This window comes from Miniopterus natalensis, chromosome 5 (assembly GCF_054644295.1).
Source record: "Miniopterus natalensis isolate mMinNat1 chromosome 5, mMinNat1.hap1, whole genome shotgun sequence".
Lineage (NCBI taxonomy): Eukaryota > Metazoa > Chordata > Mammalia > Chiroptera > Miniopteridae > Miniopterus > Miniopterus natalensis.
Genome location: NC_142085.1, coordinates 56,275,910 through 56,289,995, shown reverse-complemented (window position 1 = coordinate 56,289,995; position 14,086 = coordinate 56,275,910). Strand labels below are relative to the sequence as shown.

General features: G+C 38.0%; 1 protein-coding gene across 1 annotated transcript in view; it reads left to right on the top strand.

Annotated features, from left to right (window-relative positions):
- Positions 1 to 299: 299 nt before the first annotated feature.
- SEC63 (SEC63 protein translocation regulator) overlaps positions 300 to 14,086 on the top strand; it is a 59,259-nt gene continuing 45,472 nt past the window's right edge. The window contains exons 1-2 of the mRNA XM_087817541.1: positions 300 to 447; positions 12,299 to 12,398. Coding sequence (XP_087673667.1) covers positions 324 to 447; positions 12,299 to 12,398 — 224 coding nt within the window. The 5' untranslated portion in view covers positions 300 to 323. The remainder of the gene's footprint in view (positions 448 to 12,298; positions 12,399 to 14,086) is intronic.

The following is a 14,086-nucleotide window of genomic DNA, read 5'->3' as shown; positions in this document are numbered from 1 at the left end:
GGCTGTGGTTTCGGGGGCGGGGCTGGGGGCGGGACCTCGCAGAGTTCCTCGGCTGCGCGCGCCACGTCTCGCTCAGCGAGCGGCGAGTGTGAGGGGCGGGGGAAGGGAAAAACCGAGTGGGGCGGGAACTATGTCTTCTCGCGATAGCAGGCGACGCTAGCGGCGGCGGCAGCGGATTGTCCGTGGAAGTAGCGTGGGGGCGGGGAGGAGAGGCGGCGACGGGGTCCGAGCTACGCCACACCGGGCCGGAGCGCTGGGAGTCGGGGCGCTGAGCGGGGTCGTGGGGGCGGCGGGGAGAAGAGGGAGGCAGAGGAGGGTGTGCCATGGCGGGGCAGCAGTTTCAGTACGATGACAGTGGGAACACCTTCTTCTACTTCCTCACCTCCTTCGTGGGGCTCATCGTGATCCCGGCCACATACTACCTCTGGCCCCGAGACCAGAATGCCGGTGAGTTCCTCTCGCAGCTGCCCGCGGACCTCCTCAGGCCCGCCGGCCCCCTCCGGGCCGCGCCGTTCCGGCCCCGCACGGCTCGCCGCGTCCCGGTGATACCGCCCGCGCGGCCCGGTCTCGCGTCCAGGCGCCGCCGCTCACGGGGCCCGGGCTCGGCGCTGTTTGCCTCGGTGCCTCCCCGGGCTCTTCCCCACCAACCTTCATGGTCCTCCTCGGGAGCTTGGCTTCGCAGCCTCTTCCCCCATTGTTCTGGACACTCTGCAGCCTCCTCCTGTCCCTTTGTCTTCTCTGCCTCTGGTTTTATTGTGTATTTTTCTTTATGGAGGGAGCAGGATGGATGAGAGGGTGGGAATTGGGAGTGAGAGAAGAGTTGGCAAAGAAGGGAGCCGAAGGTGCAGGCACAACTCCGAGTCCCCACGGTCCTCTTCCGCCCACACCCCCGGTTCCCTGTTGCAGCTGTCGTTACAGATGTTTTAGGTACCATCTGAGCTGGGCGGCATGTTCGGGATTCCAGCAGAGCTCACCAGCCGCCCCTCCCCCGCCCCTTTCCCCCGCTGCTTTTCCATTTGTTAACTCACACTCGTGGTTATTCATTCTCCTTAGTAAAAATAGGCTTTTTTTCTATTTCCTTTTCTTTGGCGTTTCCTGTTTATGGCGGAAAAAGTGCAAGTATGAAGAATTAAGTCTTGTAAGTAGTTCATCTTGTAGGTAATTAGGAGGTAGCTGGTTCATTTGCTTTTAGCTCCAAATCTTTTCACATTAAATAATATCTGATTAGAACACAGAATAATATAGATTCTTTTCAAGGTATTTTATGTGTGGGTAATGCTTGGATTCCATTTGTTGCACTCTACTAGGACATATGGCAGATGATATTCTTAATGCTGATGGAACTCTAAGGCCCTAATAGGTTATTTATGGAAGCGTTAACAGTAACTAGTAGGTTTTGAGTATTAATAACATTTAGGGAAAGCTTTCTACATCACAAGAGCTATGCTGACTTGATTAAATATCTTCCCTCAAGTTGGGTACGGTGGAGGTCTAGGTTGTCCAGGTTACATACTGTACTTTGGGGTAAGTGTTAACACTGAAGCATTTGAATCCGCTCAGAACTTATGCTTTAAGACTAATTCATTGCTTTGCAAAATTCTTGAGTTACATAATGGAATTAAGTTAAAATTGAATGTAGGATAAATGATAAAGGATTCTATTTTTGTGTGCATTTAACAATAATTAAAATATCCATTAGGGGCAGAATTCTCACCAACGTTACCAGTTTTCTCATTCAGTGGATAGCTTGTAAAAATTGGATTTTGATCTTTTGTGCCTTCTTGTCCTAACTTTATTTAAATTGTCTGGGTTCTTTGGACCCTAGTTGTGTGTAAGTGATGAAGTCTTAATACTGTAACAGTTTCCCTTTAGCTGCAAAACCTAGGCCATTCTGGTAATTTTATTTCAAGTAAAAAAAGTGCATTTTTCAGTATAGAGTTTATTTTCACTTATTGCCCATTTGTATGTGCACTTGGTTGTGTGGGAGACAAAGGGTATTGGGAAAGTAGGTAGGTTTGGTTCGAATGTGTTGCAGAAAGCTGCCCTGATTTCAGAAATTAGTCATTTTAATCTACACTGAATTTTTGAAATTTGAAAGTTTTATTTTCACGGTGGGTTTTGTATTAAAAAATTTGCCTGATAACTTTTATCATAGGCAGGTCATACTTGAGCCCCTTCATAAAGTTCGTCTTTGGAAAAGTGGTAGGGAATTAATATTGACTATATCAATATTGATTTCAAATGTTACTTTATGTAATCTTCTTAAAAATACAAGGAATTAGGTACTATAATTATCACCTTTATTCTTACATGAAGAAACTGGAATTTAGAGATTAAGTAACTTTCCTGTGTGTGGTGGAGCAAGGTCAGCTAAGCTTCCAAATCCCTCTGTTGTTTCCATATTGCTAGATAGAAAGTTAGGTGTTTATCTGCCCCTTCACATCTGACTCTTTGCTTCAGACTTGCCTTAGTAAGTGTGCATAGGTTGGTATGTTTGTTTGGTCTTGCCTCAAATTGCATTATAAAAATTAAGGTGGATACTTAAATGTTATTCTAATCACAAAAGTTGGTGTGTATCTACCATTAATAGACTTGTTTCTTTAGAAGTAGAGTGGTATCAAAAGGATGTTTTTGTCATAGTGACTTTTTTCCCAAAGTTCCGTTGCAGTGTCTTGAATATCACAGAAATTTTGAATTATAGGTTCACCCAAAGCTCTGAAGAAGAAAAAAAGTTTTTTCAGTTGTTTGCAGCACTATTTCACACATTGTAAAATCTAGGGTTTGAGAAATAGAAATAGCTTGGTCATTGGCGTATTTCACATGTTAATTGAAGTTACTCTGTTATCCAAAACATTATCAGCGGAATCCTTCTGCCTTGATGTTTGTCTAATCTTTTGGGTTAAGTGGGCTTATAATTTATACCCCTTTTAGTAGTTGAAGGTGATACCCTTGTAATGAACCCAGTTATTAATAATTGGGAAGGAGCAAAGGTAAGGCCAAATATTATAGGCATGCCCAATAAAGTCTGGGTGAAATAGGGAAGGTACTTGCTTGTCAGTCACACGTGGGAACAAGTCATTGGCCAGAGTAGGTGTGGCCACTGCAAGCTCGGGAAGATTTAAGGTACTCCTAGACAGAGGAGTTTTCTCTTACTTGCTCACACTTGATTCCTTACTTGAGGAACTCTCTTGCTTCTGCATTTGCCCACATGGCCCATAGCCATGTGGACCCCACACACAATGGACTGATGGACTGTAACTAGCCTGATACTATACTCCACCATGGAATGGAAACTCTGGACTGGCTTTGCTACTAGCTCTGCTGAATCTCTAGCTGCACCTCTTCCAGGACTGGATTAAGGGAAATGGGATTTGCAAACCATACAATGTAACTCCACACGAATAAAAGTCACTCATCCTCCCATGTGAGTCTCAGGAAATTCTTTTTATTGAGATATCCTAAGGATCCGACCCTCAGCACTCAGTGGGGAAAGGGACCCCCCACTTCCACCAGTGGACACCACACTTTCACTGATAACAGTTAGACATTTATATACCATATGAAGTAATCAACCCAATTAGTCTAGTATCCATACATAGTTATTACAATATTATTGACTATATTCTCCATGTAGTACTTTACATCTCTGTGACTGTTTTTAGAATTGGCAATTTGTACTCCTTAATCCTGTCACCTTTTTCTTCCTCCATCCCACCCAACCCTGCTCCCATCTGGTGGCTACCAGTTTGTTCTTTGTATCTATGAGTTTGTTTCTGTTTTGTTTGCTCATTTATGTTGTTTTTCAGATTCCACATATAAGTGAAATCATACAGCACTTATCTTTCACTTAGCATAATACCCTCTAGGTCCACCCATGTTGTTGCAAAGGCTAGATTTTATTCTTTTTTATGGCTGAGCAATATTCTGTTGTATACATTTACTACATCTTTTTAATCCATTCGTCTGCCTATGGGCACTTAGGTTGCTTCTATATCTTGGCTATTGTAAATAATGCTGCAGTGAACATAGGGGTGCATATATATTTTTAAATTAGTTTTTTGGATTTCTTAAGGTAAATATGCAGAAGTGGAATTGCTGAAAACATATTAATCTTAATCTTTGATCATTTTCAATACTGTGTGATTTTAGGCAAGTTACTATTAACTTTTGTGTGTTTTAGTTTACTCATCTGCAAGAGAGAGACAGTAGTTACTGTTTCATAGAATTTAAAGCCAGGATTAAACAGTTATATGTAAAGTATTAGAACAGTGTCTGGCACATAGTGGGACTATTAGCTCCTACTGTTTTTTCTGGTTACATAGTCTTTCTGGAACTGTTTCACTGGGAACTTAAGTACTCAGATTTTGTTTGCAAGTATTAATGAAACTTTTTAAAAAAGTTACATTTCTTTATTCTCCTTTGCTTATTCCCTCCCAAATGGTGTCAAGTGACTCATCTCTGACCTGGAAATGTGAGTAGGAGTCCGCTTTTAGTGCTTAGTAGTAGAGTAAGAAAACTCTGAATTTGAAAAGTAAGAAGTTTTGGTTTTAACTTCCAGTCTAGTCCCTACTTAGTTGTTTGTGACCTCTTTTGTAGGGGCATTTTGTAGGGGCAGTAATAATAACCTGCCCTGCCTACCCAAGAAGTGATTATGAGAAGCAAAGAAATAAATGCATATAAACAAGCTTGCAAAACAATGCACTGTAGAAATTGCTTCATTTAGTAAATATTTATAGAGCATTAACTTTGTGCTAGATGCAGCTTCTAGATCAGGGATGGGGAAACTTTTTTGTGCCAAGGGCCATTTGGATATTTATAACATCATTCAGAGGCCATACAAAATTATCAATTTAAAAATTAGCTATGAAAAAAGCTCCTAGATTTATTGAATTTTGAGTCCACCTGTGATTGCCTTGGCAGGGCCAGACCACCCCTGTTCTAGATGATGGATCAGATTTTTAAATGCATATAATGTTTTTTTCTTAATAAGTTGTATATATCTAGTGCAGAAAAGCACAAGGAAACAACAAAAATTGTGTATAATTCCATCACCCAAGGCTAATTAAATATTTTGGTGTATGCAACCTCATTCTTTTTCCCCTGTGGGAGTGACTTTAGACCTAATTCCTTCTCTTGGGGACGGCCCCACATCACCTTCCAGTCTGAGTGAGATAATTGTGGTCCTCAACATCTCAGCTCTGCTGCTATTCATTGAATATTTACTAGCCTCAAGGTGGGTAGTACTAAATGCACTCAAAATAGCACTTTGAGCTAGATTCATGTATTATCTCAGTTTTATTAATGAAAAATTGGAGCCCTAGAGAGGTAACTAACTTGCCTATTGTCATATAGCTACTAGGTAGAAGATTGGGTGTTGGACCCAAGTCTGTCTTATGCCAGAGCTTCTCTTGTTAACCACTGTTCTGTACTGCCTCCTGTAATTAATATAATGCATTATAATAAGTATTAAAATGGCAGGTGGAAAGTGCTCTGGGAGCACAGAGGAAGGGGTGAATAATTCTGTTTTGGTATTTAGGTGTTTCATGTAGAGGAGAGGTGATTTACGATAGGTCTTAAAAGGTAAGTAGGATAAGAGCATTCTAGATGTGAGGAATTGATCAGCTTTGAGGATTGAGTGCAGGGAAAAGGATGGGGGTGAACATTTTTATTTAAAATGAAATGTTGGTCTTACCGATTTAATTTATCTAGATGATTTCTAATTACAGTAGAGTTATCTCAATCTCTTGACTAGATTTGTGTTGTGTGTGTGTTTTTTAAATATATCTTTATTGATTTCAGAGAGAGGAAGGGAGAGGGAGAGAGAGAGATAGAAACATCAATGATGAGAGAGTCATTGATCGGCTGCCTCCTGCACACCCATGACTGGGGATAGAGCCTGCAACCTGGGCATGTGCCCTGACCGGGAATTGAACCGTGATCGCCTGGATTGTAGGCCCACACTCAACCGCTGAGCCACCCTCGACTGGGCTTTGTACTTTTTTAAACAGAAAAAAATGGCTAGTATCAGCTTTGTGTTCAAAGGAATATATTTTATGAATGTGCATATTTAATTTAGAGCATATAGTCTTCCTAAGACTTTAGATCTTCAAGGGATATTAGAAATCTGAGAAAATTGAGTTGTTTTAAAATCAAATAATTCCCACTGTGTTCTGTCCTGACAGAAAGGGGTATCAGACATGTAGCCTAGGTCCTACACAATGGAGGAAACCAGCTGGGAACCTGGCAGTATGAATTATAGTACAACATTTAGGCTTTATAGATGTGGTGACAAACATTGGATTGGTAAATGCATTGTGTAAAATTGTTTTTATTTGAGGATCATATTGCATACTTGCTTGATCTTGGTGAACCTGAAAAACAAAGATAGGCTTATTTTTATTTTCTCAGATGTATGTTCCCTTAGTCATAGTTTTTATTCAGACATAAAGAAGGTCCTAACAAATATATCCATATTGTACTTGGACTTCCTTTTTAAAAATGTTTCCTATTAACAGACTATTGGTAAGAAATGTTGTTGCCATCTCACCATCACATTGCCTCTTTGAAAAGTGGTGGTGTTCATTCTCTTAAAAAGGTTTTCCTTAACATTTTGGAATTGTGTTTGTGTCAGTATGGATGGAGGAATTTTCTCATAGATTGCAGATCTTTTTGGCTTTAGATTTTTGCCTGTTTAATTAAATCTAGTAGTTACTAGTTGAGCATTTCACTGTTTGCCTGTATTAGGAGCAGCAGATAATACAGAGATGAATGCAATATAGTCCTGTTTTGATAGACTTTGTAATCTGGAGTGGAAGGATTATAATTCGACAAGTACACAAATTATATTCAGAGCATAACAGAATGTATAGTCCTACTTTTTTTTTAGAAGCTATAAAAATGTTAAAAAAAATTAAATTATGTTATCTGTTTATCATTTGTCTTTAATTTTAATAATATATCTTAAAAGGCATGTCCTGAAGTTTATTTCTCAGTGATTTTTATAACCCTCAAAATATCAAAATTTATAGATATATTTATCTGAACTGAAAAACGAAGTCAGACTTTTGTGACCAAGTTTCATTTGCCTAATTGGTTTAACAGTGAGAACTGCTTTTGCCAATTAGGTTACACAGCATATATTTTCTATAAATTGAATGATTCAGGGTAATTTGCATCTTCAGGTTTTGGCAAGATATAGTTACAGTACAAGATAAAGCTGTTTTGTACTTTGTCTTTATATTTTCACATATGGGCAAAAGTGTACTTTTTATTTTTAAAAATAAGTTATAGTAGTTAGAGTTTTAACTCTTTTTGAATATATGGAATATTTACAAGTTGCCTGTAAGTGAAAACATAACATGTTACTCTTATTTTAATAATCAGTTTGTAATATTTATGTTGCCTTGATAACATCAAAAAGTACAATGTCAGAAATTTTAACACATAAAACCTTATAAGATGTTAAACCTAAGTATGATAAACTTACGATATATAATAAATCTTTGGTGATATGTGCCAAAGTACTTAGAGGTGAAATGTCTTTATATCTGCAACTTGCTCTAAAATAATTCAGATAAAAAGGAGGGGGAGGGAAAGGGGGAGCTAGAGATAAAGCCGCAGTTGCAAAATGTTAACAACTTGTGAATTTGGGTGAAGGGTATTGTTCATTTTAATATTCTTTCAATTATGCTGAAGGCTTGAAAAATTTTGAAATATAAAGTTGGAAAAACGTAGTAGCCACAGAGATTAAAAAATTAATTTTAAGAAGTATGTGTCAGTATTATAAGAAATGTCTTACCAGGGTAAAACTATATTAGGATAAAATTATGTGGAGGAAGTAGAATGAAGGGCTTGTTCTTGAATTTTTATAAATGGATGATGGTGGTATGAAATTACTTTGGCTTGTAGATTTCATTGGTACATTTAAAGGCAATGGAACTATTTTATTTTAAAATGTCAACTTTATTTCAGAAATGTTATCTTTTGCAACTCTTCAGACTTATGGAAAATTTTAGATGCCAAATTAGAAATCTACAAGAACATATATGATTAAAAAAAAAATTTGTGGTAAGCAGGCAGACAGGTTTGGAGACTTCAGACCTGGCTAACATTCTTTCAGCTCTTTGGATTCTAGGAATATGGTGCTATGAGTTCACTCAGTTATGCTTCACACTGGCAGATTATCCTGGCATGGACAGATGGATGTGACTGTTTTAGCAAAGGCGCTGTATAGCTTATGAAGCACAACCATAATAACCTCCTCCCCAAACCTGAACTACTCCCACAGACATACAAACTTTTATGTTCAGCTGGTGAGAGTAATCATAATATGTTGTTATGTTAAAGGACAGAATTGTTTTATGACCTTGTAATTTCCCTTTTCTATAAATGTGAATAATTTCTTAAGAAACTCTATCATATGTTAATGATATTACTAACATAGTTTTTACTGGCCATGAAACTAGTAATTCTATAATCCAGAAGTTTACAAATGAACTTTTTATTCTTCTAAGTGTAGTATAAAAATTGTCTGGAGGGACTTGTGATACTTTGACTTGAAGTCATTCATACAGAGATTTGGAATGTGTATTATGAATATTTAGTTGTGTGGGAAATCTAAATGTCATTGTGTTATGGTATAGACTATACCCATACCCTGTAGTACTTACTGACTGACTTAAATCTTCTCCTAAAAGGTTAAGATTTAATTTTTGGATTGGAAGAGTGAGGCATAATGTACACATTGTACAAGACTATGGGGGATGAAAACCATGTGTACTTTTCTTGGCCAGGGACGCTGGGAGAATATAATTTCCTTGAATAGATCAAGCTGTCAAGCTAATAGACCAGCATTGTTCTCATAACCTTATCAACTGTTTCCTTTGGTTTTGTACCTGAAAATGGGAGATGGTGGAGGCTTAATTTAATGAAATATAGATTAAAAAATCGCTGGTGGCATTTTCAGAATTGTCCGTCATTTAACCATGAAAATCAGAAAATTACAATTACCATTTCATTCTCAGATCCCATTAAAGTTTTGTCATTTGTCTTAATGATTTCCTTTATAGTAGAAGATGCAGTTCAGAACCACATATTACATTTAGTTGACATGTTTCTGTAGCCTTTAAGTCTGGAACAGTTCCTCGTTTTTTGTTTTTTGTTAAATATATCTTTATTGATTTCAGAGAGAGGAAGGGAAAGGGAGAGGGAGAGAGAGAGATAGAAACATCAATGATGAGTCCTTGATTGGCTGTAGCCCACAACCCGGGCATGTGCCCTGACTGGGAATCGAACCCCGATCTCCTGGATCCTAGGTCGATACTCAGCTGCTGAGCCACGCCTGGCTGGGCAGGGTTTTTTTTCTTCTTAACTTTAGAGATTACCGGCCAGTTATTTTGTAGACTGAACTTGGGTTTTCCGGTGTTTTTTTTATGATTACACTCAGGCAGGAATTTTGCAAAACTGATTCAATGTTGTTATTACCTTCTGTCAGATTGTATGATTGCAGTTTGTCCCATTGCTGTTGTTCATTGATAACTGGATTAAGGTGGTGACTGCCAGGTTTTCTGTATTAGTTCCTGTTGCTGCTGTAACAAATTACCACAACTTTAGCCCGGCCAGGCGTGGCTCAGCGGTTGAGCATCGACCTAGGATCCAGGCGATCGGGGTTCGATTCCCGGTCAGGGTATATGCCCGGGTTGTGGGCTCGATCAGTGACTCTCTCATCATTGATGTTTCTATCTCTCTCTCTGAAATCAATAAAGATATATTAAAAAAAAAAACAAATTACCACAACTTTAGTGGCTTAATACAACACTAATTTATTGTCTTACAGTTCTGGATACCACAAGTCCAAAATTCGTTTCACTGGGCTAGCTGCCATATTGGCAGGGCTGGTTTTTTCTGGAGGTTCTAAAGTAGAATCTGTTTCCTTGCCTTCTCCATCTTCTAGAGATAGTCCATATTCCTTGGCTTGTGGCCCCTCTCTCCATCTTCAAAGGACATCTCTCCAACCTTTACTCCCATTGTTGCATCACCTTCTGTCTTTGATCCTCTTGCCTCCTTATAACCATCCCTGTGATTATTTTGGCCCCACCCAGATAATCTAGGATGATCTCCTCATGTCAGGATCTTTAATTTAGTCACACATGTAGAGTCCCATTTGCCATGTAAGTTGATATATTTACTGGTTCTGGGTTTTAGGATAAAGACATCCTGGAGGGGGGTGGGATGAATTATTCAGCCTACTTCCCCGCTGTAAAATCATTCTTTTCTCTTATGTAATGTTTTTGTGGGAAGATACTTTGATCCCTGCTTTCTGTTAGTGGAGAATGGTATTTAGAAACCAAGATCTGGGTGCTAGGTGTGCTCACTACTAATGAAATGACACTGTTCTAGGCTCACTTATTAGATGGAGCTAGGGAATATGTATGTATGTGTATTCAACTACATGTATATTAAAATATATTAGTTCATACTGATGCCTTCAATTCCAATCCAATACCACAGGGTTCATTCTTGTTTTCTATTTTTTTATATATATAAGACTCTGACAATGAAAAATTGATACCAGTTATCCTTAATATGCAGGGATGGGCAAAATAGGTTAATAATAAATAATACAATAATTAATAAATAATAATACAAGAATAAACTCTGTATTTCATGTAGTCACAACTGTAAACCCACTTTTGTCCACCCCTGTATTTACTTATTTGATCAGTCCCCCTGGATATCACCCTTCTGCCAACCCCCTTTCCTCTACATGGATCCTCCTTCACCATACTTGGTTCTGCAACCCCTTGCCATATAGCTGTCCTATGTGGATGCTTTCCTCAAAGCATGGAGCTAACAGGGTAGTTGGACTTCTTATATGGTGGCTTTGGAGCATTCTGTTATTTATAAAGTTCTTTTATTTACCTGACATCTCATTTAAGGACTGTGATTTATTATTTTTTTAATATCATGAAAAAAATTTATATTTAGTATTAGCCAGCTGGACTCAGTTTAGATGATCTCAGTTTTATTGGCAACATCTAAAGCATCATACATAGTCAGGACCCAGTTGAATATGCCGTCTCCATCATGACTGAGCAGTGTGTGACCTTGGCCATGTCATTGTCTTAGAGCTGCTTTATTTTTAATCCTCACTAGAGGATATGTTTTTATTGATTTTAAAGAGAGAGAAACATTGATTGGTTGCCTCCTGTACATGCCCTGACTGGCAGTCAAACCCACAACCTTTGGCGTACAGTATGATGCTCCAACCAGCTGAGTCACCCACCAGCACTGTCATAGAGCTTCTTCACAGTCTGTTTGATCTGGTGCTCGTTGGCCTTGACATTTTCAATGAACACAAGTGTGCTTTTGTCTTCTGTCTTCATGGCTGACTTCAATGCTAAGGGAGAACCTGATGGCATAGTGGTCAAGCCTGTTGCTATTGCGAGGGTATTTGGGCTGCCTTAGAGTGTTTTGGGCCTCTAGAAGGTGAATAATAGGTGGATCTTTTTTGTGTGTGTGGCTGTGGATGCCTTATAGCACTACCTTCTTGGCCTTCCAAGCCTTTGTTTTGGCTTTGGCTTTGGGAGGGACAGGGGTTTTTTTCTTTGCTTTCTGCATGCCATCTTTGTGAACAGGTATTTTATTTTAAAACTTAAACATTTTTTTAAACTTGGGAGTATTATTCAGACCAAGTGATTGTAGTTTTATTATAGTGAAACTCTACATGATATTTTGGCTTTGGTTTAATTTCAATTGAGTTGCAGATTTTTCCTGGGGACTAATACAATATATTTTGTCATATCTCTTATATGAACCTACTTTAACTACTTATGGGTTTGAGTGACTTTTCTAATTTAATGTAATTGTTTTCATGTTTGAAGAATATCAATTCTGCTTAGCTTCCTTGATAAACCACATGCTTCCACTATTTTATACTTTTTATTCCTTCTATAGTAGAAGGGAAAGGAGGAGAGAATGTCTCAGAAATTACTGATTATATGACTAAATATTTTGGGTTCAAGTCAGTTTTTACATTTTTCAATTAGAAGTTATTTAAATCTCACATGAAAAATGATCCCCTGGTAGTTGAATAAAATTTTCCAAATACTTCATTTGTTCTAAGTGGCAGAAAATTTAACCTATCCTGTGAATTTCTCTTAAATGTTATTTAAGTAGGCAGTACTTTCATGTTCCAATAAAATATTAGCATGGTAATGAAGATTAGTATGGTATTAACCCTGGTTTTTCCTTCACTGTGAAAAATGATTTAACTTATCACCTTAAATTTTTTTGACAGAGCAAATTCGATTAAAGAATATCAGAAAAGTGTATGGAAGATGTATGTGGTATCGTTTACGGTTATTAAAACCCCAGCCAAATATTATTCCTACAATAAAGTAAGTATTTGGTTTCAATAAAAAACATTTAGTGTTTACTTTTTGCTAGGTATCATCTAAAACGGGTATAATAATGAATAAAACATGTATCTGTAAAGAAATTGTGGCCTTAGTAAGTGTAAGATGTGAATAGTAAATTTGAGAGCTGTCTGAAGAGTGGTTTGTACATTCAAAGGAGAGTGTACTTCTGACTCGGGAGGAGAGGGAGAAAGAGAGGTCAAATCTTGCAGGAAAACTTTGTGCATCTGGTGTCAGGATTTGAATTTTGTCTTAAATACTATAGGGGAATCTTTAAAAGATTATCAAAAAAGCAGGGAGGTGACATGATCAAGATTGTATTTCATGGTGATAAAGTTTATTGAGCACATACTGAGTGCCAGGTGCTGTGCTAGGGCTTTATATGTTATCTCATTAGTTTTATATTCAAGGTAGATTTTTTTGCTTTTTCTCAGATGAGGAAACGGACTAAGAAAATGAGGTAACTTGACCAAGGTCATACAGCTAGAACTGGTGGATTGGGGACCTAGTTCCCTTTTATTTTGTCAGGCCCGTCTGTTTTAAACAGGCCATTAGCATGTTTAATTAGAGCAGGCCTATTTGATTTTATGAGGCTTTGGGGTATGCTTGGTTTAGAGCCTAGACTTTGGATCTTCACCCTAAGTCATCAGTTTAGAGGTAATAGATGAAACTGATAGGAGGCGAAAGAGTTGCTATTATTGGAGGACTGTATCTTGTGAATTACCTACATTTGTCTATCCAGTAGATAGGAGGGGAAGGCCTAACAGAGGAAATTAGTAAAAGTTGAACCAGTTATGTTTTAATCTTGTTTTAAATGATGATGGTAGTTTTCAATATACCTCTGTAACTTCAGGGGGTTTAAATAGTTTTTCTTTTTAGGGCTTGACTTTGTCTTGTTTAGTTCCTTTGTAAGGGAGGGAAATCTTGGCTTTGGTGTTGAGCTCTCAGTGATGTGAAACTAAAAGGCAAATATTTTTGACCTACCTATCTCTCCTTTTCTGGGCTTTGGTCAATACTTTGTAGGTATTTGAACCTCAGTTTTCAAGAAAAAAACAAAACCCAACTGTAAAGTTTTCTTCTGTGAATAGTAAACTGATTTACTTAACTGGAAATACAGATTAAAGGATGTTTAAGTAAGAAAGAGTTACATTGATACCGGTAACAATTTAAATAAAGTCAGAAACATCAAAACCTTTTTTGCCACTTAACCTTGAAGTATTCTTTCAAAATGAAGCAGTCATTGTGTAATACTCTAATTTCTGGAAGTTGCTTCAAAAATAACTTTTAAAGTATGCTTAAGAAAAAAATAAGACTTCACAAGTTAATTAATTACTGAAGCTCTGTGTAATGAAAATGCTTATCTTTTCAAAGGAACCAAACATGGCTTTTTAAAAAAATTGGTCACAGAGCATGGTGCAGTCTATTATGTTTCCACCTTTGCTTTGGCTCCCAAGAAATTAGACCATGGTTTTATTGGTTGTGGTAGTTTTTTCATCAGCCTGGGGCTTCTTTCTTGAGCCTCTGCTCTCCTCCCTCTATTCTTTGGCTCAGAGAGCCAGGTGCTACAAGTAGAACATCTAACAAGGGGTGTAACAAATCCTAGGTGTTTTGTTTCTTTTTCCTTCTACCCTTGTTTGCTTTTAAATCTTGCTATAGTGGTTTTCAATTTC